Here is a 25359-nt window from a genome sequence, read left to right on the forward strand (position 1 = left end):
ACTCTACTCCTACTCTCTAAACCTAAATTCCCTAATTCCTCTTTAACCCTAAAGCTTCCCTACAAACCATTATTGGTCTTGAAACATAAAACACCCCTCCTGCTCCATAAAACTAAATCTCCTGATTACCTCTGGAACCTTAAATGTTACCTTTCCCTCCTTAAGCTTAACACACCTCTCCTGATTCCCTAAACAAAATTCCCTGACCCTAATCCTAAATAACAGATTTAGCAAGTTAGCCATATAAGTGAATGAAACATACCATTCACTTAGACAGATAAATTGCAAACAGTGCATCTTGTTAACAGAAACTTGCAATAAACCACCATTTGAGCAAACACAGCTCAGGCAGCAATAAAGAATCTTTTGAACAAACTCAGTTCAACACAATGCTGCACCTTATGTTTGATAAAAGTACACTGTATAAAAGGAATGGAACCCTTTTTAACTGCTGTATCAAACAGAGCCTAATTACTTTTTTCTTTGCCATTCCACACTGCCAGCCCAGCTATCTGGAATTTTGTAAATAATTCTGTCATTTCTGAATATTGATATAATTTATACAAAACTGTATGTTAAATACTGGGCATCAAGAATGTAACCACAGCATACCCTGCTGGAACATAGAAGATTAACCTGCAAAACTTAAGAATAGTTGAGGTTAAGTTACTTTATAGTTGGGCCATAAACAAAATATGTTATCTCTCAATTTCAGTTCAATAGCAGACATAATGTCTAGAGATAGAAGTTTTTCTATTGTCTTGAAAGAAAAGTAATGACTAGGTTTAAAATATAAAGTGTTTCATTGTTTTATGACCTCCAAGATCTGGCCCAGAAATATGGACAGCTTTAAATATATTGCTCATATAAACTTAAAAAAAAGTTGATGGTATAATAGGGTTCGTGTTAGCATGTATTTTCTGAAGGATATGAAATCTGAAACCCAAATGTATGCCATTATTTAGTGATTTCAATCCTCAGTGATTTGCCAGAAAACCACAAATTCTATGAGGAAAAGACCAACAAATATGAGGTGAAAATTTGGACAGTTGAGAGATACGCTCTTCATGTACAACTTCCACTAGATTCAACACCTCTAAATACTAATCCAGTCATTATGCATCAACAATTAATCATCATAAGTAATCAATTGCTATGATCAACAGAATCACTGATTTTGCAAAACTGCTGTTAGTGTTGCAATACTTTGTCACTTATAAAGTAGGATTGAAGCTACTGAAATATTAGATTCATTTGTAAACATTGGAAACTGCTTCTTTTCACCATTTTGTCACATTGAAAAATGATTTTACCTAATTTGTGTTAGTCAAAGAATTTAATGAATGCAAATATTCTTTGCTATGTGTATAATTCTGTAATTCAATCTTAAATCTGAGCTAATATGAAAGATTGCTTTTCATAAATGTTGAATCTTCATAATTATGTAACACACTTTTAGTCTGAAGTTCCATATTTCTGAAGTGCCTAGAGCTTGGATCATGGCTGAAAATAGTGTTCTGTATCAGTCCACTCACCATGGTTATCAACATATGAATAACATGTCTCAAAATTCACAATACTGTCTTTTGGCATTATCTTTTTCCTATGATAAAATAAATGCATTTCAACCATTATCACAACTGGTAGAAAACTAAAAAGTATAAATAAATAATTAACTAGTGCATAAAACTCATCATAATAAAACGTAATTAGATAAATGCATATTTAAAATGACAAGCGTTTGACACCCCCCCCCCCAGTTCTTCACTTCATTAATTTTCTTTTCCTGGGCATTATATTTAAACTGCTGGTCACATTCGACCTATGCCCCTTCTCAATATCACAGCTTAACTGCTATTTACATTCTTCCACTGCCCACAAGATTACTCTGCAGAGGTAATTTGACTTACTAAAGACCTTGCAGTATCAAAATCTTGACATGTATGATGAGCAACTGTTTTTACTAGACCAAGTTTTTCTAGTTGGCTGTAACTCAACAGACTATTTTTTCCTCAAGTATATGAACATACTGGTTTTATTATTATGCCTAGACTGATTTTATTATTATGCCTTTTGTTTAACATCCCCTTTACAACATCCTTAAATTGGAAGAGTAACCCAGTCATGTCTATTCCCCAAGCTCACCTCAACTCTACCCACCTCTGTTTCCCAAAACCTGGAGGAAGAGTGTCTGTCTTTATAGAGGATTGGAAAGGCAGTTACTCAGGACAGTTAAGTGTTAAACATTATAAAATGGGCAGTGTCAACAATTTCTACAAAGACCCCTATTTCAGAGGTATTTCACCAGTTATGCTTCAGGTGATCAAAGACATGTTAGCCACATGGGCTATAGAAAAAGTGCGCTTGACGCTGGAAGGCACAGAGTTTTATTCCAGACTGTTCCTGGTACCATTTTAGATCTCTCTCATCTAAACCAATTTATGAAAGTGCCAATATTCAAAATGCTTACCTTGCAGAGACTATTACTTCTGATTCTACAAAGAACATTCATGGCAATCCTTGTCTTAAAATAGGTCTATCATCTTCGCATTCAAAGCAAAAAGCACAGAAAATGAATATGGCTTGCAGCAGAAGACACCATTGCCAATTTAAAGCCTTGCCCTTTTTCTTTCCACTGTGGCCAGAGTATTCACTAACTTTCTGGTGCCAGTGATAGCCTTCTGCAGGACAACGAACATTCAAATATTTTCCTACCTAGACGATTGTCATATCCTAGTGGAGTTTTATTCAGGTGCATTATATGACTTAAACTTTATCCTGAAGTGTTTTGTATAACTTGGGCTTAGTTTAAAGAGAGAGAAATCATCTGCCATTCCTTCTCAGACAGTAATCTTTCCAGGAGCAAGTCTGGACACTGTTCTGGGTAGGGCTTTTCTCCCCCAAGACAGGTTAGATATGCTTTCTGATTTATTTGCTAAATACAAATAGAATAGATTACAGCAACATTGTACCAATATTGCTAGGATACATGGCGACATGCATTATAGTGGTGCCCTGTGTATGCCTGCACTCGAAAAAGCTACAATGGCACTTAAGAAGTAGGTAGAGCCACCACCTCTATTAATTGGAAACTGTTCTTTCCATGATGCCATGCATCAGGAAGGAGACCTCATGGTGGTTCCAGTACTGTCTCTTGAACAAAGGAATGTCATTCAGGGAACTGAAGCATATTATGACACCGACAACAGATTCCACAGACATGTCTCACTCCTTCTGCAAAACATCAACACAGTCATCCTCTCTTAGGACTTCACTAATCCCTGACCCCACTCATCCCTTCAAATTTAGTTCCCGCGGCACACAGGCCATTAGTCAAATACAGGGCATCTGGGGAATATCCAAAGCCTAACCCACTGTGCTGTGGAGAAGGCTGTTCTAAAACAATTCAGCAATTTCAGAAACCATTCCACAGTGTCTAATAAAACACTCATACTTCTGACATGATGCTACACCTCCTGAAATAAGTGGAAGTGTACATTTGGGGAAATGAGGCCAGCATTGTCTGTGGATGCATGCTGTTCATGGTCTATTCCAGTTAACAACTCAGTGTCTGGCCTCACTGATGTTCTATGATAGACTGATGTCTCTTTATCTTAGAGTAAAACCTTCTATGACTTTTCATGTATCTGTACCTCATGCTAATGCCAGTTAAGGCAATTAGGCTGAGAGAACTTGGTGTAAAAAGGATACCTAGCATTTACATAGTCTTTAGCTGCTGACTCAAAAGTTTCTTTTTGTTCATTCTCTCATTCATTCATGCTCTGATTCCTTGCTTAATCCAGGATTGCTGAGGAGCAAGTATTTACTCCAGTACTTAGAGGGTGCAAAGGCAGAGAAACAAATCCTGCTCAGGAAGCTAGCTCATTGCTGGATATACAAATTCATTCCCACTAACATGATATTCAAACCTCTCTGCAATTTGATGAAAAGATACTTCACCTATGGCACAATCTTGGGATGTATGAAGAAACTAGAAAACCCACCAAAAGCCTGTGCAGATACAGTGATGATGCACATCCTGTCCAAAGAACGCACTCCAGCCTACAACCAAATGGGGGACCAAGTGGCTTGAGGCTACAACACTATCCACTGTACCATCCAAGTTCACTACAGTAATTTAGAAACCATCTGTTTATTGATATTATTAGCAGAAAAAAGAAAGCAGCCAGTTTAATTCAATTTATTGGAGTTTGTGTAAGGGGATCAAATGTATGGGGTTAGAGATGACATCTCATAAAATTTGCTTTCACATCTTGCACCTTATATTCATGGAGCAGCTGAGGAGATCTGAATACAAACATTATTGTTGATAATTATGATACCACTGTATATGTATCAGTATCAGTTACTGCCGGTTCTTGTATGTCACTCTAAACAATTAACAAATAACCCTATAATTTTCCTTCTATATATGTCCAGTTTAAATCAACTTCCTTTACAAAAATCAAGGTATATACATTTGCTAGTTTTCATGGATTCTATTGATATAGATGGGTCACTGTTTGTGGATGCTCTTTGTACATCTCACTGTAGTTAGTTCATTTTCTAAAAGGAGACTTATGCTGTGTCTCCATTCAGAATGCAGAATATTTTCTAATGTGGGGCAGTTTAAAGGTGCCATCCCATCTGGCACAATATGACACAGATCCATGTATAATAGGGAATGAAATGAAACCCATCCCTCTCAGTGTAAAACTGTTGCCATGAGTAGCTACATAATGCAAAGTGAATGTTTCCGTGGCTTAAAAGACAGCAGCATTTCAGCTTATAGAATGACAGGCACATCTTCAACTTTGGGATCGATTAGGAAAAGCACAAGGTAAACTTTGGTTTCGTAGGGTTCATCAGTGGTAAAATGACAGGCAGTCCATCTACTGTGGGTGAGTAATAAATGGAAATATCTACGTGTCTTGGTTCAAAATATTAATCAAAGAAATATAATGGCTGCCTTCAGTTCTTGTTTTTACTTTCACTGGTAAAATGCTCAGGCCTCCTGTTTGGAGAGCTTGATCTGTTTGAGTTTAGTCATTTTCCACTTCTGAACTCTGTTGTCCCTGATCGTCCTTCTTTTCTTCATAGGCTATGAAGAAAGACTTAGACATTAATGGCTTTAGACTGCTTTATGAAAGCGGCATTTAGAAGACTACTATCATTTTTTTTTAGATTTATTTTTGGGGCTTTCACATCAGAGTTTCTGGCATCCTCGTCTGTCATATGTTGCTGGCCCTTTTAGCACGTTATTGCAAACTGTGCAAGCCCTCATCCTGCCCTTGGCATGATCCTTACAGCTACCATCACTTGAATAAGGGAGCATCTGTTTCCTTTTAAACCGTTCTTTGCCAGAGTGGCACCATAGTACAGCGAGTATAACAAACACCATGATCACAACTGCGTAAAGCACTGAGATTTCAGGCTTGCCTGTTTGGGTTCCTGCATCTGTGACTACAGAAAATTCCCATGGAATGATGATGCAGAAAACTCCCAAACCTACCCAAGGGAAAAGATAGCAGACTACATGTTGTCTTGTTGTTTCCTCCCCTTCCTAAATGAGTCAACCAGTGGTCCAAATTTATTCTCAAATCCGGAATGATAGCAGTACCACTGAATGCCCTACCTGCATAAGCCAGTTACCACTCCCGACATTTTTTTTTACAGATGTGCAGTTGTGCACCCTGGTGGTTGAATGCTGGCACTTGGCTATGCTAAGCTTCATTCAAAGGTCAGGTGTGTCCCATATTCATCTCACATATTCCAGACAGAAAATTGGAGTTGCTATGAGGTTTCCTTGCCTCCTTTATGCTAATGGCTACTCAGGCTCACTCCAAATACAGGTGACTGGCAGTACAGATGGAAATCTAATCACCACACCACTGGAAGAGTAAATATAGTTCTCTGGAGTTTTGCTGTTCTTCATTTAGCACACAGTGCTCTATGATGAGGCAAAGACTCGAGGTATGTGCAACAGTTTGTTTACTAATAAATATGTTTTGTGGACTTTGGGGAACATTAACCTACACAACAGATGCACAAATTTGAAGTGTATGATGAGATAAGTTAATTAGTGAACATATTTATGTAATTAGTATTAGTAGAGCATAACCACAGCAGTAGTTTTTAATGTATATTTTTGATTGCTCCCACAGAATTATGTATTTAACATATCTATTCTATGAAACCAAATTTGTCATAGTAAGAAGCAATATAGTTTAGAAAGAGCAAATTAAGAAAAGTACATAATAGTTACAAACTAATCTAAGTCATGCACTGTGGTAGTTTGGTATTGTGGTAATAACTGTGATTTAACAAATAGTATTCTCTGACATTAAACAATTTAAAATCCTTGGCTTCCATAGTGCTCCTTCTTGATGTGCTGTGTTGGATTTGCATGAATGTATCCAGTAGTTATTGAAACAGTATTAGTGAACCCCAGTGGGAGCAAGTGTGGAGTACACTTAAAAAGGGTTACTAATGACATCACAGCACACTACGTTATCATCATTTGTTACAGATAATTCACCAGGGGAATGCTTTTGTTTCAGTTTTAGATGGTACTGTAACTTCTGCATCTGTGTGATATTCGCATAGCTTGCATTGTCGTATTCTTTTAACCATTCTGAAGGCCTGTGTTTCCTGGCTCATTTTCAGATCTGCACAGCAGTGGACGGTTGTCAGATGGTGAAAGGTCACTGGCTGGGGAAGAATATGTCACCAGTGAAAATGCTTCCCTCATCTCTAGTAAAGATACAGAGACTACCCAGACTGGAATAGGTAAGGATAAATGCATTTTTAGTTGTGTAAATAAATATTGTAACATGCATTATTCCTTGTCAGTGTAATACTGACTCCTAATGCAAACAAGAGTACACCCAAAGCTATATGATGGAATGGAAAGGGAACAGAATACTGTGGTCAGAAATACTATTAAATTAAATTCATTTAGAGGGAATAAATATGACCCTTAGGTTCACCAGCTCTACAAAAGAGTCAGAGGGTACATATGTTTACCTCTCCAGTGGGTAGCATTAATGCAGGAAGTAATCCTCATCAGTACCCACATAAAACGATCACTTTGATTAATTACAATGTGCATGCTGATCAGAATTGCTATGTACTGTTTAAGAAGCACAGTTGACTGAGGTTTAAAGGTTAGAGGCCAGTGCGGTGACAATAATTTTGACCAAACATTCTATTCTGCATTTTATGTATGTATTTAGTTATTTTGCTGAAGACTCATTGAGGAATCCTATAGCTTTCAAATCTTAGCAGTGGTACTACAAAGAAGGCAAAGGAGATTGTATAAAATACCATGGTGGATAGAAATTATAACAGAAACTTTAAATGCATAAATATATGCATAGGGTACAAACGTTTAGTCACCTATCAAACGTATGTTTCATCAAGATAAGGGGCAGAGGCACAAAAGGGGAGGAGAGCAGATCATGAAGATGCCATGCTGAAGGAGCATGAAAAATTATTTTTTTCAAGAGAAGATGCAGGTGCATTGAGCACTAAAGTACTTGAACAGGTGAACACACAGGAGCTCAGAGTCGTTGTATATTGTATTAAAATTTGAAATTTAATTCTTAGATTAGCAATTTAGTAACCATTTCTAAAGTATTAAAGTTATATACTTCCATTAAAAATGTAGCTTGTATTTATGCTATTTTCCTAAAAAATACTTCCTTATATCTTAGGTTCATAGGCTGATACTAGGCTATCTGCCATAGGGCATCTACAAGCCCAGCCAGAGTGTGTTTGGCTTTCGCCACCCTTTTAGATTAGTTGACTGTGCCTCTGTATAGTAGGTCACAGAAGATAGCCCTTTTAAGGTTAGTTTACTGTGCCTCTGTCTAGTAGGGACACAGAAGAGATCCCAGGGGTAAACCTACGATCTCCCATCCACTCGTCAAGATTTCCCTTGAAGAGGGTCATTGAGGGACTCTGCCTAACATGGATTGGGATTTTGTTCCAGAGTGAGGGGAGTCTCTGGGATATGAATCTGTCCCTGCAGCATGTCCTATTTATTTCTGTGCTGAGGTTTAAGTCCCTGGAGCATGTAGCTCTAAGGGATTTGTATTTCCTGAGGTGGAGCATGTCCATTAATTCTGGGTTGGACAAGGCTTTATACGTCAGGCACAGATCACCTCTGAGTAGACGGTAAGCAACTGAGTAGAGCTGGAGTTTCTTTAGCCTAACTGTGTAGGGCATCTGTTTGAGTCCCTTGATCCTCTTGGTGAGGTACTTTTGGGGTCTTTCCAGTTGCTGCAGGTGTCGGGTAAGGTACATCCCAAATGGGGCATTGTATTCAATTATGGGCCTGATGGGTGATGAGTAGAGGGGCACAATGACCTCTCTTGATCTAGATGTGAACCCTTTCGTGATAAGGTGGGCTATATAGAAGGTCTTTCTAACCACTTTGGCAACATGATTGTCAAAGGAGAGATTGCTATCTACTTGGGTCCCCAAATCCCTAATTACTTCTTCCGTACTTAATGGATTACCACCTATGTGGTAATTTGTAGGCACTTTGTTTTACCCAAAGGGGATGACTATGCACTTTTTGGCATTTAGCTTTAGGCCATGGCTCTGGCACTAGTTATCCGTCTCTGTGAGACCCTTTTGGAGGATGCTTGTGTCAGTCGGTGAGTCGATTATGGCACTCAGTTTGCAGTCATCTGCAAACTTGGTCAGCCATAGTCCTCCCGTGTTAGCCTGTACCTCAGAGAAATATATACCGAACAAGAGAGGTCCCAGGAATGAGCCTTGTGGGACGCCACTTGTAACTGGTTTAGAGTCTGACATGGCACCTGCAATTCTGACCATGTTGACTCTATCCCTGAGCAGTTTGCAACCCATCTTGTGACATAGGGGTTGATATTAATGCTGGTGAGCTTATTTATGATGCCCGAGTGGGGTATTGTGTTGAAGGCTTTTGTGAGGTCCAGGTAGGCTGTGTGGACTACCTTCCCTTCATCTATGGCCTTGGTGACTGTTTCAAAGAAGTCGACCAGGTTCAAGAGGCAAGATCTGCCCTTAACAAAGCCGAATTCAGTAGGATCCAGTGTTTGGAGGTTCCCAATGTCTTTGTTTATGAGTTCCATGATGATACGCGCCATAGCTTTGCAGACCAGGCTAGTCAGGCTTATGGGGCAATAGTTTCCGGGGTCTGTTGTGGCACCACCTTTGTGGAGTGGGACCACTGTTGCTGTACGCCATTCCTTGGGTACATATCCTGTAGTAAGGCTGAGATTGAACAGTGACTTTATGTGAGGGTTCAGTTCTTCTTGGAGCTTGTGTAAGATGCAGCCCAGGACACTGTCTGGTCCCATTGATGCTGTGTTTTTTGCTTTGGAGAGGGCAGCTCTCACCTGTACATCTGTGATGTCAGGGAGGCTACACTCTGTTCAGCTAGACATTTGCTCTTTTGGGTTGGAAGGGGGGAGAAGTTTGCAGTGAACCTGTCTGCCAGGATGTTGGCAATGTCTGTGGGCTCAGTGTATTTTTTGTCATTTTGCATATCTGGGAGTTGCCACCCAGGTTCCTGACATAACTAAAGAAGGCCTTGTGATTATCTTTAGCATCTTGTGCAATTTTTCTTTCGAAGCTGGCCTTAGATGATTTTATGAGGGATCGTAGCTTCTTGCTAGTACTGATCAGAGATGCCTTCCCTTTTTGGGATTTTGCTTTATCATGTAGTAGCTTCCTCCTTCTGTTGTATAGCTTATTTATTGCTGGGGTCCACCAGACAGGTCTCCTGCCTTTGGAGGAGTGAGTCTTGGTTTTATTTGGGATAGCACGATCCATGCATTCCTGTAGGTGTCCATAGAATGCGTTTGTAAAGGATTCTGCGGTTTGGGACGTATTTTCCACTGGCCCGGGGGCTTTGAAGGATTCCACCTTCTAAAGAGTCAGCACACCTTGATCCAGTAATTCTTCAGAGTGAGTGCTTTTATTTGGTATTTTCTGTATTTGCTTAAGTCAGTGTTCCTCTGTTTCTACCACTTGCAGTGAAATATTAAAGGCTTGTCTTTAGCAGACATTAGCGAATGTACAGATGGGAAAAAATGGATAGGCTTGGAACGGATCTGCAAAAGGCTGGGAAATTGAGCAGAATGAACAAGCCTGACAATACTCATTTCACGCCCATTTTTGGGAATGAACTACCTCACAATCTTTTCTTCCTTTTGCCAAACCTGAGTTAGGCTATAGATATTATCCTTCACATGGTCATGTAAAGGTCTAGGGCTAGGATGGCTTGTAGCTAAAAGATCATCCTTTAGTTGAACATATTACATTTAAGCACTCTAATTTAGTATGCATTATAGAACATTTCTTCCATTCCAACACCCACCTTAACTCAGTTTCCTACTAATCAAATATTTACTAAATCACCTTAATACATAGTAATACTGCTATAACTCTCCCACTGATGTAAATATCTATATATGGTTTGTTTCTATATGCTTCATTTATTGTGGTTATAAATGCTTTCATTTGTATCTTAATTTTAGTTTTTACTTCACAGCCATGCAGAACTGTAAATTTAAGAGTGTGCCTTTCTGTGAATCAGTGTAACTTTTCTGCTTCTATTCTTCTATAAATCCTAGGCTGAGGCTAAAATGGGTCTTGTTTAAATTAGTCCACTATCTTGGTTAATAAACGTAAATAAAATAAATAATTAAGCATGGGGTGGTACCTATCTGATCCATTGCTACCACACTTTTTGAAACTTGTTTGAGTGAGACATGGGAAATGAACACGCAAGCGTCTTATATATTGTAACTTATTGTAAGGACAGATGACCTCATATTCTTGTTGATGTTTTCACTGGGCAGATGAATATTCATTGGGTATTCATCACTTAGCTCGAGGGGGCACTACGATTAACTAATGTATTTTATTTTTTACGTTTTTCAGGGTGGATGCGCCTCCTGCACCCCAAACCCTCTGCAAATTAAATTTACCAACTTCGAGATTACACTACATTGCAGAAAAGGGTAAATTGTATGCATGATGTCGCCATCAAATCTGCACAATCATTATTTGAATATGAGATCACAGCCATTTGGCATGTGAGTCATGCGAGTGATGCCCACTCCATGCCCACATCTGCACAAACCACCCATGGAAGTACGCATGTACAAGATCATTGTGGGTTCTACCAAATGGGCTATAGCTTGTGAGGAAATGATGGCATAAACTATGTTTCTTTAAGAAATGTGTACATTATTTATTTCATGTTATTATCTAGATCAACCAATAACTGCGGTGGTGGTGCTGCGGTAGCGTTGTCGCGTCACAGCAAGACATTGTGCCGTTCTATTCTCAGCTAGACCATCTTCTGTGTGGAAACATGCGTGAATGGGCATACCTTCATTGAAGGTTGTGCGTCAGGGCTGGCAAACTCGGCACGTAAAAAATCTACTTCCAATCATTAGCGGACCGGAGTTCCACTGTGGCGACCCCTAACTGGGAAAAGCCGAAAGACACAAACAAACAATCTAGGTCAACCAATCTGGCATATGCTCTTTTTCCTTTGGGCAGTCGTGAGGCTGCGTTCTACACGAACTACAAAACCTGACAATATCCCAGGCTGCGTTCTACACGAACTACAGAATGAACTGGCACCCTACCTAAGTACCATGTTCAATCATAGCCTCACCTCAGGCTTTGTACCCACTGAATGGCACACCACGACAGTTATCCCACTCCACAAAGGGGGAGCCATGACGGACCCCGGGAACTACCGCCCCATTAGCCTGACGAGCCTGGTCTGCAAGGCCATGGAACATATCATCATGGAACTCATAAACAAAGACATTGGTAATCTCCAAACTCTGGACCCTACTCAGTTTGGATTTGTAAAAGGCAGATCATGTCTCCTAAACCTGATTGACTTCTTTGAAGCAGTCACCAAAGCCATAGATGATGGTAAAATGGTTCACACAGCTTATCTGGATCTTGCCAAGGCTTTCGACACCATCCCCCACTCTGGAATTATAGATAAGCTCACTAAACTAGGTATAAATCCCTGTGTTATAAGATGGGTTGCCAACTGGCTCACGGACAGAACCCACACTGTGAAAGTAGCGGATTCCAAATCCGACATCAGACCAGTGACAAGTGGAGTACCACAGGGTTCAGTCCTGGGTCCTCTCCTGTTTGGTATCTACTTCTCTGAAGTGCAGGCCAACACAGAAGGTCTTTGGCTAACAAAGTTTGCAGTTGACTGCAAACTAGGAGCCATAATCGAAACTCCTAACGATGTGGACAAACTACAAAAGGGCCTCACTGAGGCAGATACCTGGTGTCAAAGCCATGGCCTGAAGCTCAATGCCAAAAAGTGTATTGTCATCCCCTTTGGTAAAAAACTCTTTACCCATGAACTACCACATAGCTGGTAGTCTACTTAATGCCAAAAATGTGATAAGAGACCTTGGGACACAGGTGGACAGTAGTCTCTCCTTTGATAATCACATTGCCACAGTGGTCACGGAAATCCTTCTACATGGCTCATCTCATCACAAAAGGATTCTCATCCAGAAAAAAAGAGGTCATTGTTCCCCTCTACTCATCACTCATTAGACCCATTATAGAGTACAATGCCCCTTTTGGTATGTACCTCACAAGACATCTACAACAACTGGAAAGACCACAGAAATACCTCACAAAGAGGATTACTGGCCTCAAACAGATGCCCTATGCAGACCGTCTCAAAAAACTACAGCTTTACTCCATCGCATATCGCCTACTCAGGGGTGATCTCTGCCTAACATACAAAGCTATGTCAAACCCAGAGCTGTTGGACATGCTCCACTTAAAGAAATCCCAATCCCTCTGAGCTACATGCTCTAGGGACCTTAACCTTGTCACCACAATAAACAGAACATGCTGGAGGGATAGATTCCTGTCCCAGAGACTCCCCATACTCTGGAACAGACTACCTATCTATGTCAAACAGAGCTCCTCATTAGCACTCTTCAAGAAAAATCTTGATGATTGGATGGGAAATGGGAAATTCACCCTGGGGATCACTTCTGTGGCTCTGCTCGACAGGGGCATAGGAAAATAATTTTCTTGGGTGGCGAAAGCCAGGGTACATTTTTTGGCTAGGCTTGTATGGGCCCTAGGGCCGCTAGCCTAGTACCTACCTATGAACCTATGAACCTATGAACTCCAGCACATGGAGAAAGTGTAAACAACATAATACATTTAAAACAGATGAACTCTGGTTCACAAACATAGTAACTGTGGCTGATATATGGATTAATATTGTGCATTAAGGTTACTTGTCCATAATGAATTAAATGATTTATTTATTTATTAATATTTAATAAGCAGGCTGATGTGCTGATACATCCAGATCATTTTCAGATGTAGATCTGAATTCAGAAGCTGGGCATTATAGTTTTTGCTGAGCTGTAATGTTATTACTGAACTGCAAGTAACAATTCACAAGGATGAGTCTTGCCCTAGGTAACCATATGTAACAGTGATGACATCAGGCTGGGGGCATGGGCTGCTCACAACTCATATATGGGCTGCTCACAACTCATATATGGCTACTGTAAGTGACTCTTTTAAATTTGGACATAAATGGGTACACTTACTAGGCAAGCCAAAGTCACCATAACTGTTTAAATCATCTACATCAGTGCTCCTGTGGAATAAGTTATGTCCTACATGCAAATAAGTGATTTTGTATACATGGCTGAGCTGCAGAGGAGACAAGTGGATGAGCACTGCATAACCTACTTTGCTTTCTGAATCAGGGTTCACCCAAATCTGGTGCTAAACTGAAACAGCTTATAGTGAGTCTTGCACTGCTTTTATTTAGTAATCATTTTTGAACTGGAATCATCCATTTTCACTTGTTCATATCTGCAAGTAACTCCTTGCTGTTAAGTGAAAAGGTTAAGGTAACCAATCTGTCATCCTGAGAAAATTTCATAATAAAGCACATTATAACTGGATCGCATTGTCGCCTCACAGTAAGACGTTGTCCTGTTTGATTCTCAGCTAAAGCGTCTTCTGTGTGGAGACATGCGTGAATGGGCGTACCTTCGTTGAAGGTTGTGCGTCAGGGCTGGCAACTTGGCTCGTAAAAAAATCTACTGCCAATCATTAGCGGACCAGAGTTCTGCTGTGGAGACCCCTTACCAGGAAAAGCCGAAAGATCCATAACTGGATCTCCAATCATACCCAACTTATTATGTGCTCATGACATGGTTATAAATAACTCCACTTCAGAGCAGAGTGAAGTGAAGCTTGAGAGGAGAATCTTGACATCTATGTCAAGAACACATATCAACAGTTACAACTGTAGAGACTCTATCATAACTATGTAATGCATGGAGTTTTATCTGCTCCATGTACTACAATTTCAGAAAAAAATGTGTAGGGATGTAAAGTGATTTGTAGCTTTGAAACCTGCAAAGTTCTTAGTCATGTCTCACAGTGGCAGAAGAAGTGTCCGTATGAAGAACTAACATCTGTTATATACTTCTTGCAGCCACCATTTTTGTTTAGAGGTGTGGAAGCCAGAAATAGCTAACAGCTTTTAAATTGTTTTAGTTTCTGCCAAATTTCTGTGGAGGTTGGCAGAGACTGTTGTTAAAGGTGCATAGCAAGCCTATCTTTTTCTTGATTTCAGAGCATAATTGTGGCACTCCATGCACAGTACAAAGAAATACTGAGCAAGAATTAAAGAACAAGAAAACAAATAACAAGACAATGGCTAGAAGTCAAAGATTAAAAAAATATACCAGTAAACCTAATGACAAAATTCAAAACCATACTTACAAATCAGTACAAAATGTAATAATTTCCAGCCATAAATATTGTTATTTTAACATCATCAACTTATTTATAAACTCAAGGAAAGTAATGAGAAGAAACTGACTTAAAAGTTATTAGTAATATTTTATCAATATTAACTCCGCAATGTTACTGTGGCTGCCACATGGCATATGTTACAGTTTGCATGAAAGGTGAGTGGTAAAGTCAAGGGAATTGATGTTCTGTCTTACCTCCATGATTTGTTCCTCAAAGACAGAGCAACAAAACAACTGGAGATCATAAGTCTCCTCAACTGAAAATGACAAGGATTTGTTCAAGGACGTTCATATCTTTCAAACCTTTTAGAATTGTATAGGAAAGATCTTTAACTCCCCGCTCCCCTGTGATCTTCATGGAAATCTGTTGTTTCATCTGTCTAAAAAGCCTAGTTTAAAGACAGAACTCAACAGTAATATTAAAGGATTTCCAGATGGCTTCCTCAGGACTAAACTGTTTGCATGTAAAGTGAATGGCAGTATTAACTTAAGATTTCAAGTGTTTGTATTAGCTTGATATTTGAAGTGCTTCTATCCAAACCAAGCAAAACAAATAGCATGTAAAAAAGTTCATGTTAAGTTTTTTTTATTGGCCTTTTTGCAGCCCTAATTCATACTTACTTATATATGATAACTCTGTGGCCACAGTGATTTGGAGAAAGAGCAAAATACATTTTAAAGTGCAGTTTTCTATTTTGTTTATATCAATCCCAATCCAAAGAGAAACACTACATACAGTTTGAGGAGATGATATGCAAGAAAAAAGTGCTTATCCAAATGTGACCTGAGTAAAAGGTGAATGGACAACAAAATATGATGTACTGCCTTACAGGTAATTACAGGGAAATTGTAGTAGTGAGATTCCTGTTATGTGTACCAGTTGCATGAAGCTGAACCCCTCAGAGACAAGTTATGATTCCCATAATCTTTTATGTTTTTCTGTCTGATAACCATTACATGTATAATAAAATCAGCATCTTCACTTATGAGTGAATTAATCACTAGGGTAACCAATGAGCCTGATTGTTTTAAATTGTACATCAGCTTTCAGACTTTTACCCTTCCTCCTGTGTACCCCCTCCCCCAAGTGTTGGGGGGGGGGGTGGCCTAATGGTTAAGGTGTTTGCCTTACAAACATAAGGTGCAGGTTTGAGTCTCACAAGGGTTAATTGGCTAAGCTTAAAATGGCTCACAAGGGCAGTTAGCTTAGTACTAATCTATGAATCTATGAAATCTATGAATCTATGAAAGTGTGGTGCACACTATTTATCATTTGGTTACAATGTAAAGTTCTTACAAGTTATGCTGGCAGCTTCTTCTAGCAGGAGGCTACCTTGCAGTCAGATACTGATTCCACTCAGGTCTAGACTGATAACCGTGCCGTGGCCTGGTGAAATGATGTGTCAGCAGTATGAGGTGTGGCCATTACTACTGCTTCGGTCAGTGCTGTTTAAGTGGACAAGTCCTAATACTTCATAGTTTGGATAACTGTATAAGATCCTAAGTTAAAGAAAAATACACTGAATGTGAGAAGTACAGTTCATGTATTAAATATCTTAAAAGAATTACAGATTGAGGAAGGCTTACTTAAGTCAGTCTCTGGATCCTTTATTTCCCATTTGCTAGGTGCATGTCTCAATGAATATTTTGTTGAACAAAGAAATGTTATATGCATAGGTAATCAATATTTTGGCTGCACCTATTAGAACAACTTTTGGAAAATAATGTATTGTTAACACATGACAGAATTTTCTGGAAGAAGTTAAGATATATCTGTGAGGATCATGGTTTCACTTATGTAAATTAACCTTATCAAGGGGTACTGAGAGGATGAAAACCTATATAACTCAGGGCAAATATATATATATATATATATATATATATATATATATATATATATATAGTTCTGTTGCATTCTGATCTGAGGCAGCAGCTTCTAGATTACGTGTTCATGATTTGAAAAGGAGAATTTGATTCCCTTAATCTGTTCATTAATTTTCTGAATGGCACCATTTCATAATTTTTTTCCTTACACCAACTATTAGTTGCACAGTGCTGTCATTTTTGGACATGCCATGACAGTACAGCCAGATAACACATTAGTGAGATGTTCAGAAAATCTATGGACAGGGACATTCTTCTAATGGCCAAGTGCTGACATCCCAGACACATAATACAGAATTATCCCGACCCCCGACTCATTTATGGATGTTGAAGACATTTGTTCTCACCTGACAGAGTAGAGGAGCAGTTTATGGATATGAAGAACAGATTTGTGGAAAGATTGTACAGCAAAAACGTTTTAGTCAATGTTTGGAGAGGGTTAGAGAGACAGACTAAGATGAATTGTTCTAGATGCATTCAAAGAAAAAACACTTCTTAGCTTTATTACTAAATAAATAGTGCAAGGACTTTAAAGGCCATGCTACAGAAAAATTGGTACAATTTTCAAAATGATTTAACACTTTATGAAGCACATCGTGCTGTGTCAAATATTACCTTTAGAAATGGAACCAGTTTGTTTTAGCTTCTTGTGCAGGTATTCACAACACAAAGGCAGACATTCTGGATGGAATTCTTGAATATGGATGCTGTTCTGTTTGCAAAAAAAGGCCAACACATTTGCCTCGTGGATGATAACAGTTTCAGGTTATACAATTTAGTAATTGTAAAAAGTAATATGGTTGCCTACTTGGTGATGTGTTTATAGGCTGTTTTAAGTGGGCAAGACTATCATAAACCTATCTGAAATTAAAACTAAAAAAGTTTCTAATGCTTAGTACAAGCTTTTCAAATTTCTTCACATGACTGCGCTTTTAGGTTTATAATCACCTAAAGATTATTTTCTTTACCAGAGGGTATGGTGACACTGAACATAGACTTAGTTAATGGGAAAACTTCTGGATGTACACAACACAGGCTGTTACTCAAGCTGAATGATAATTTAAGACTTGAGCCATTTTATGTAGATATTTAGTTTTTTTTTTTTCTGCGCCATAAGTTATGTGACAGAATTTTTACACCGGATGCCCTTCCTGACGCAACCCTCCCCATTTATCCGGGCTTGGGACCGGCACAAAGAAATGCACTGGCTTGTGCATCCCAGAGGGTAGTGAGACCAGCTATGTTATATGGGTTGGAGACAGTGGCATTGACAAAAAGGCAGGAGTCAGAGCTGGATGTGGCAGAGTTAAAGATGTTAAGATTTGCACTCGGGGTGACTAGGATGGATATGATTAGGAATCAGTATATTAGAGGGTCAGCTCATGTTGGACAGTTTGGAGACAAAGCAAGAGAGACGAGATTGCGTTGGCTTGGACATGTGCTGAGGAGGGATGATGGGTATATTGGGAAAAAGATGCTAAGGATGGAGCTGCCAGGTAAGAGGAAAAGAGGAAGGCCTAACATAAGGTTTATGGACATGGTGAGAGAGGACATGCAGGCGGTTGGTGTGACAGAGCAAGATGCAGAGGATAGGAAGAAATGGAAAGAGATGATCCGCTGTGGCGACCCCTAACAGGAAAAGCCGAAAGATGATGATGATGATTTAGTTTTTTTTTTTTATGTATGGTGCATTTTTCTACACATTTATAAAAACATATTTGATTTTCTTTGCTTTAATGTGTTCATTTTTATTTGATATAAGAGTAATAAAAAGGACACCCTTGTGGTAAATCAGAATTAATTAATATAATATTGTGTTTATTTTGTTATCTGTCACATGCTTTTCTGAACTTTTCTTTAACTAGTGTGAAAGAAGCTTTGGGATTTTTGTTTGCATCTTATAATGTGTTTACAGAAGTTTATATAAAGACCTACGATAATAAATTAGAACATATCAGTAAAGAAAAGTAGGACTAAGCAGGGGTCAGTTATGAAGATAATATGTAAGACATTATGCTTATTCTTTCAACACAAATTGTACTTTGTGGACCATTATTTGGTGCAAGACCACAACGGCAACGGGTGATATGGTGTGAACAGGTCACTGTAGGTGGGTGAAAAAGCTGTCTGGTGTATATCAATGCATATCTGCATTCCAACACGAGAATGAACTACTGTAAACACACATACACTCTCACCAAAAGAAAAAAGAAAGTATCAGCTTTATGGCCACTGGATCCCAGAATGAATGGATCTTGCACAACTTAACTCAGCTAAAGAATTAAAACAAGGGTAGCATAAATGGATGGGAGAGATCACTACATGCACTCACCTCAGTGACTTAAATCGGCATGTTTCCTGGTTTTCAACTGCGTTTCACAAAGCATACCATTCAGTTTCTATGAATGCACAAAAAAAAAACTTCAGCCCAGTGCCATAATAGTTCCATAAACACTGAATGCAACTTTTTTCTCTAGAATTAGTTCAGAAACACATAAAGCTACAATTTTCAATTTTGTTTGAAGTAAAATATAAAAAAAAAGACGACTGAGAGAAGATAATTACAAGGAAAACATGCTTACTGTAGAGAAAAATGAGAAACATAGCACAGGTGTATTTTTTTACAAGCTTTGCAAGTAAGGAAGTTAACAAGACATCTGAAGTCATGTTAAAAGAAATAATTACATTACCAATTGTGTCAGAGAAATGTTTACGATTGCCTGTAGAAAACTGACCTGGACTGTAATATATCTGGTGCTTTGTAATTTGGGACACTAAAACTATTGCAACAGAAATGGTTAAGTACATCACTAAATATAAACACAAATCTTCTTCTATATTTATGTGCTTCTGTGATGGTTGCAATGATATTTGAGGAATCAGTGATAGTTACATGATTAAAATGTTTGAAAGTACAGTATCTGAAAGTCAAATGAGAATGTTAACTTGGGGGAAAGGATACAGCAAGCTGCAATTTGTAGGCCAATCTTTAGTCTTACAGACCTGTGGGCCTTTGTTAGTTGGTTTTGGGTTTATAATTACACAGGGCCTGTGAGAACTTGCACAGTGCAGGATATATTTCTACTAAATGCTGCTATAAGAAAAATGCAAAAACACTTTTTGTTTTTTTGGAACCTTTCTTCTTAAAAGTGTATGTAAAGCAGTTGTGTACAAATCTAGAGAAGTTCCCCTTGAGGGACAAAGCAGAAAACTCTGATGCTGATGAGAAATATTTCTGTTGCATCCCCATGCCTTGCATTCAGTGACATGGGTACTCTCCTAATTGTGGACTATAATGTATTAATTGTGTTTAATGCCTTCCCTATGGCAAACCGGTAGGTTCTGTGGCAGTAGACAGGACCTTTTGTGCGAATCAGGTAATGGATTACTGATACCGCAGTGGCCTTGGTCTTAGGGAAGTAAGACGCACAAACATATTAGTAAATGCAGTGGAGTTAATTAATGTATATTTCTGCAACTGCTATGATTATAAACTTACCACACAGTAATAATGTGGCATTAAGGTCTTCTTCAACACTGATAGCCAAGACTCAAAAAATATGGCCACAGATTTTGCAAAAAATAAAATAAAATAAAAAAAAAATAAAATTCATCTTTGTATCAAGGCATCCTGGCAGTTGTGAAGAATTTACATGTAAATTAGTTATAATTTCTGAATTCAATAACTAAAACAATACAGGGCTCATCAAAATGTCAGTGTTACCAAGTCATATCAGAATATGATACCATGCAATCATGCATTTGTCCTCTATTGCATATCTCATTCAAGCTTCAAGGTAGGTATTTCTGACTCAGATCCACAAATATCATTCTGTCACTGACACACATCTGCGTCTTGGAATGGTATTCAGTACTAAGAAAATTATGCATTTTTTGTGAGCAGCCATAATAGCTGTCAGAATGCTTTGCATCAATCGTAGGGGTCTAAGTAAAACAGTGTGTGTGCTGTGGGTGTAGGATCTATGACACAACTATGACTGTCTGCCTTGGCCCTAAAGCCTGGACTTGGGTCATGAAAATAGGAGACAGCGTAGTAGACATTATGAATAATACAATCCTAACAACACATTTCACCTAGTTCTGTGCCCCTTTAGTTTTAAGATACATCTTAATGTAGTGTCTTTCTTGCAAGCATGTAGTCATACTGACTCTGTGGAAATTAGGGATGGAGCCCTGACTGTGACCCAGGTGACTAGGATTTGTTTAATGGACTCAGCAGTGATGAAGCGAGACAGGGAGGGAGAGGTCTGAAGGGTACTTGTGTCTTTCGGGGAGGTCAAGAAGGTTGCATTTCTCCAAGGAGCACACAGGTTTTGGTACAGTTTTTCTGGTGGAGACCACAGAAGTTATCACTTCTGCTTCAGGGGAGGGATGAGGCTGTTTGGTAGGAGTACACCTCGCAGAAATGAGGGGACATCTTCAGCAGTCAAATCAATGAACATTGCAGGAGGATAGAGCTGAAAAAAACAGAAAAATTTCAAACCATCCCTGATGGCTGTCTAAATGAAGGCCCCACTCAGCTGACTCTTGCTTTGGTGATGGGAATAAATATATACTGGAAGAAGCTTATGATCAAAAGGCAGCAGGGGAAAAACTGGAAGAAAAAAAGAATAAATAAAGAGTTAGTTTTTTACCACAATCCTGGGCACTGTCTGTGCCCTCTGTTTTCTTTGCTGGGGCAGCTACAGATCAATTAAAAACATTTGTTTCACTCCTTGAAGGTCATTGCCCTGACTCGGCCCATATCCCATTGGTGAGGGTGAACCACTTTTGTAATGGTTCCTGGCAATATTTATGTTTGGTGGAAGTTTGACAAAGCTTGTTGTTTTAGTTTAAGTTTAAATACATGTGGTATACATGATTCTAAGGCTTAATTGCCTTTGTTGTTCTCGTTGAAACTTGGATCATGTTTATTTTGTTTCTCAGAAGATTCTAATAGGTTGTAATCAGGCAAACAGCTGAATGGATTCACTCAAGATTAGCACAAATATTGTACCCTCAGAGAACTAGTAGACAGTACTGGAATTAGTGTAGTTCTATGCTGTTTGAGGAGGTGGCTTCCTTTCAAGATAAGTGCTGCTGTGAATGTCACCATTTGTTTTTGTCATTGGAGAACATCTAATGACGTGTAGCGTCTGTCTCTTCCTTTCTATATATACATTTTAATCAATACAGATAATGATAACTTCCCCCAGTCATCCCCCCTTGCATCAGCAGCTGCTCAGCTAAACCAGGGTACTCTGGGAAATTTGTCTCATCTCTATTCTAGGCATCGCTGTCAATGCTTAGGTCCATTTGTAAGTATGGAACTTCACAGAGGAGAAAATCCCTTGCTAAACTGTTTATAGGAAGCATGAAATACCACAACATAAGGTCTACATTTATATACATGTTTTTATGCGATATACAGTTCTAGCACACAATTATTTTAGCAATAGAACTCCCATGCCTGTACCCCAGTTTGCCAGTTGATTCTGAAGTAAGTGTACCCATACAGTACTCATTTTTTCAAATCTGTATTACCATAACTGTCATGGTCTTTTCTTGTTTTAACTGTGTAATGGAAGGCTACCTCACCTGTGAGACAGACTGCATTTTTCTTACAGATACACGAAACAAAAACAAAAGGAATCAATTTTCCCAAAGAGTCTCTCTATAATTGCAACAACTCCTGTGCAGTTGCTTCCTCCATTCCTCTTCTGGCTCCCTCTTATTATATTTGTTTTACTCTCTTTTTATCTTTGTCATTTGGCAGTGGAATGCAAAATTATATAAAAGTACATCTGTGTACAAGTATACTTATTATAAGACTAGACCTTAAAGATTAATGTGTTTGGGTTGTTTCCTCCTGACTGGTGACAACTCTCAGTGACAAATTGTGAAAGCAGTGGCTTCTGCCTCCCGTGTAGGTACAAGTGCAGGTCTTGTGATGGGATGTATTCCGATAGATAAGTGGGGGGATTCCTTATGTATCTTATGTACTCCTTACTGTTGCTCATTGTCTTTGGTTCTTTAAGCCACAGTGAAGGACGGGGGTGTAAAAGGCAAACAGCCTTTGTTCTGTGTGATTAAATAACACATACAAATTGTATGCAAAGTGTAAAATATCATGTGCTTCTAGGTACCGGCATTTCTGCATTTAAAAAATAATACATTCAATAAAGCAGGACGTAATGTTTAAAGTAAGTGTCAAAAACATTCAAAACTTGTCCTAGAACCTTAAGCTGAAATATAATAACAGTAGCTGAAAAACATAACTAATTTGGTGTGGAAGTCAGGTTAGCAGAAAAAAATGCAATACACAAAAGGGAGTTGGCTTCAGTAAATAAGAATAATACCAGAAGACCTGTACCATAAATGAGATAAAGTCTGATAAGCTATGTTAAATCACCTCTTCATCTAGGACTCAGCAGGTTATTAAAAGATGCTGCACAATGATAATACGGGTCACCGTAACATGTACATGGTCTGCTGCACAGTTCATGCAACTAAGTTACCACAGAGCTGACAACACACAGTCACACTTGGGCCTCACCTGCCACAGACATGGCTAAAGTATAGTGCTTTACACCTTCATCTGTTTTGAGAGATTCAGTCTGGCTTTGCAGTGATTCAAAGAAAAAACTGTTAAAATGTACTATTATGATGCAAAGGCAGCAGAGTGCAAGTATATGATAAATATGTATTATTATATAAAAATCTTGTACATGCCAAACCGAGCCCTCTCTTGTTTAATAATTAAGGTGCAACTACAGCAACTTAAACCACTTGATCTGTAAGATGGCAAAGCTGCTGTATGCAAATGTTATGGTATTATAAGTAGACTCTGAGCAAGAACTTCAGCAAATGATAGGTGAATGGAAATGCAAAGGCACATGGGATGAAACTGAGTACAGATGCGGGAAGACAATGGGCATGACAACAAATTAAGGAAATCAGAAAAAGCTGAAAATTAAGGTAGAAAGGATAATAATGGAACAGATTAGCAACTTCAAGTGGTTGAGGAGAAGGGAAGCCTTAATGAGGGGGTCAGAGCAAGAAGCAAATGGGCTACAGCCAAATGGCACAGAGTGTCAGGCATAGTGTGTGACAAAAACTGCCAAAGAAGCTAAAATGTAATGTGTACAAAAGCATTTCTGCAACTAGTACTTCTGTATGATTACAGAAGCCTGGACAGTGAAGGCAGGACAGTTGAGGAAGCAAGAGATGTCTGGGATGAAGTGTGCGAGATGGGTGGTAGGATGCACACTGAAGAAATGATGACATTATAGCAGAAGCCAAAGTAACTTGAATCACAGAGAAGGTCAAAGGAAACAGATTATGGTAGTTCTGATGAGTGCAGGAAAAGTAAAACATGATTTGGTGAGGAAGATTTAGGGGAAAGAGGGAGAAGGCAAGAGGAAATGAGAATATGACCAGCAAAGGGATGGACTGGGTGAGAGAAGGCCTGAGACAGTTTGGTATGACTGCTGAAGAAGGCAGGAGAGTGGCACTGAATTAAGAGAGGTAGTAACAGTTGACTCGTGGTGGTGCTGCGGTAGCATTGTCGCCTCACAGTAAGACGCTGTCCAGTTCGATTCTCAGCTAGAGTGTCTTCTGCGTGGAGACATGCATGAATGGGCGTACCTTCGTTGAAGGTTGTGCGTCAGGCCTGGCAAGCCGGTACATAAAAATCAACTGCCAATCATTAACGGACCGGAGTTCCACTGTGGCGACCCCTAACCAGGAAAAAGCCGAAAGACACAAACAAAGTAACAGTTGACTCAACTCCCTGACCCCATGTAGAAATATGGGAATAAATGGATTGTTGATGGTGATGATGATGATTTGGCTCCTTCCTCATATTTACATTTAGTGTTACTGTACTTTGTCTTACTTTCATTCATTGTAATGAATGTTATGAACTTTGCCTTGGTTATTCCCAGTTATTGTTAACCTTTTCTCACCTTGCAGTGTAAACTAAGCTTCTTCAGTTTGGTCATGGCGGAAAAGTATCAAGAGATGAACTATTAACAGATGCAAAACTAAAATTAAATTCAGTGTTCTGCATACATTTTGGTGTTATAGTCAACAGTACTTGGAGTTCTAAAGGGACAGCTTTGCAATGGATGTAAGAAGTAACTTCCATCACTCACTGCTTACATGAGCACCACACATGGAGAAGTGGGCAGAGGCAGAAAGCTAAAGTTCAGAAGGAAAATAGTAGAAAGTATAAATGGTACACAACACATTGTTAACTTTTGTACAAAAAAACATTGTCAGCTTAAGGACTTGCATTATGACCTACAATATATATCATTCAGTAAAAAGCCATTTGTAAAACTCAACGTTCTCCATTCATATAGGGAAATACTTGCTGTGTGGTTCATTAGAGATTAATATAGTTTAACTTGACTTCATTTTTATCACTGAAGCCCATTTGGCATGTAAACCCCCTTGCTGCTGCATCTTATATAATCATAAACATTTATAGATAAAAGGATAGAGCTTGTTTATTGTCTTGTACAAATGCAGATGGAGAATATTTAGGTTCATAGATTAGTACTAGGCTAACTGCTCTTGTAAGCCATTTTAAGCTTAGCCAATTGCCCCATGTGAG

General features: G+C 38.9%; 1 protein-coding gene across 1 annotated transcript in view; it reads left to right on the plus strand.

The window, feature by feature from the left end:
- The window catches only part of LOC122809128 (myoD family inhibitor-like), a 343926-nt gene that overhangs the window by 205634 nt on the left and 112933 nt on the right, over positions 1–25359 (plus strand). Inside the window, exon 3 of the mRNA XM_044080390.1 lies at positions 6667–6789. Coding sequence (XP_043936325.1) covers positions 6667–6789 — 123 coding nt within the window. The remainder of the gene's footprint in view (positions 1–6666; positions 6790–25359) is intronic.

Source organism: Protopterus annectens, chromosome 8.part0 (genome assembly GCF_019279795.1).
Source record: "Protopterus annectens isolate FY-2018-M chromosome 8.part0, PAN1.0, whole genome shotgun sequence".
In the NCBI taxonomy this organism is placed as follows: Eukaryota; Metazoa; Chordata; order Ceratodontiformes; family Protopteridae; genus Protopterus; species Protopterus annectens.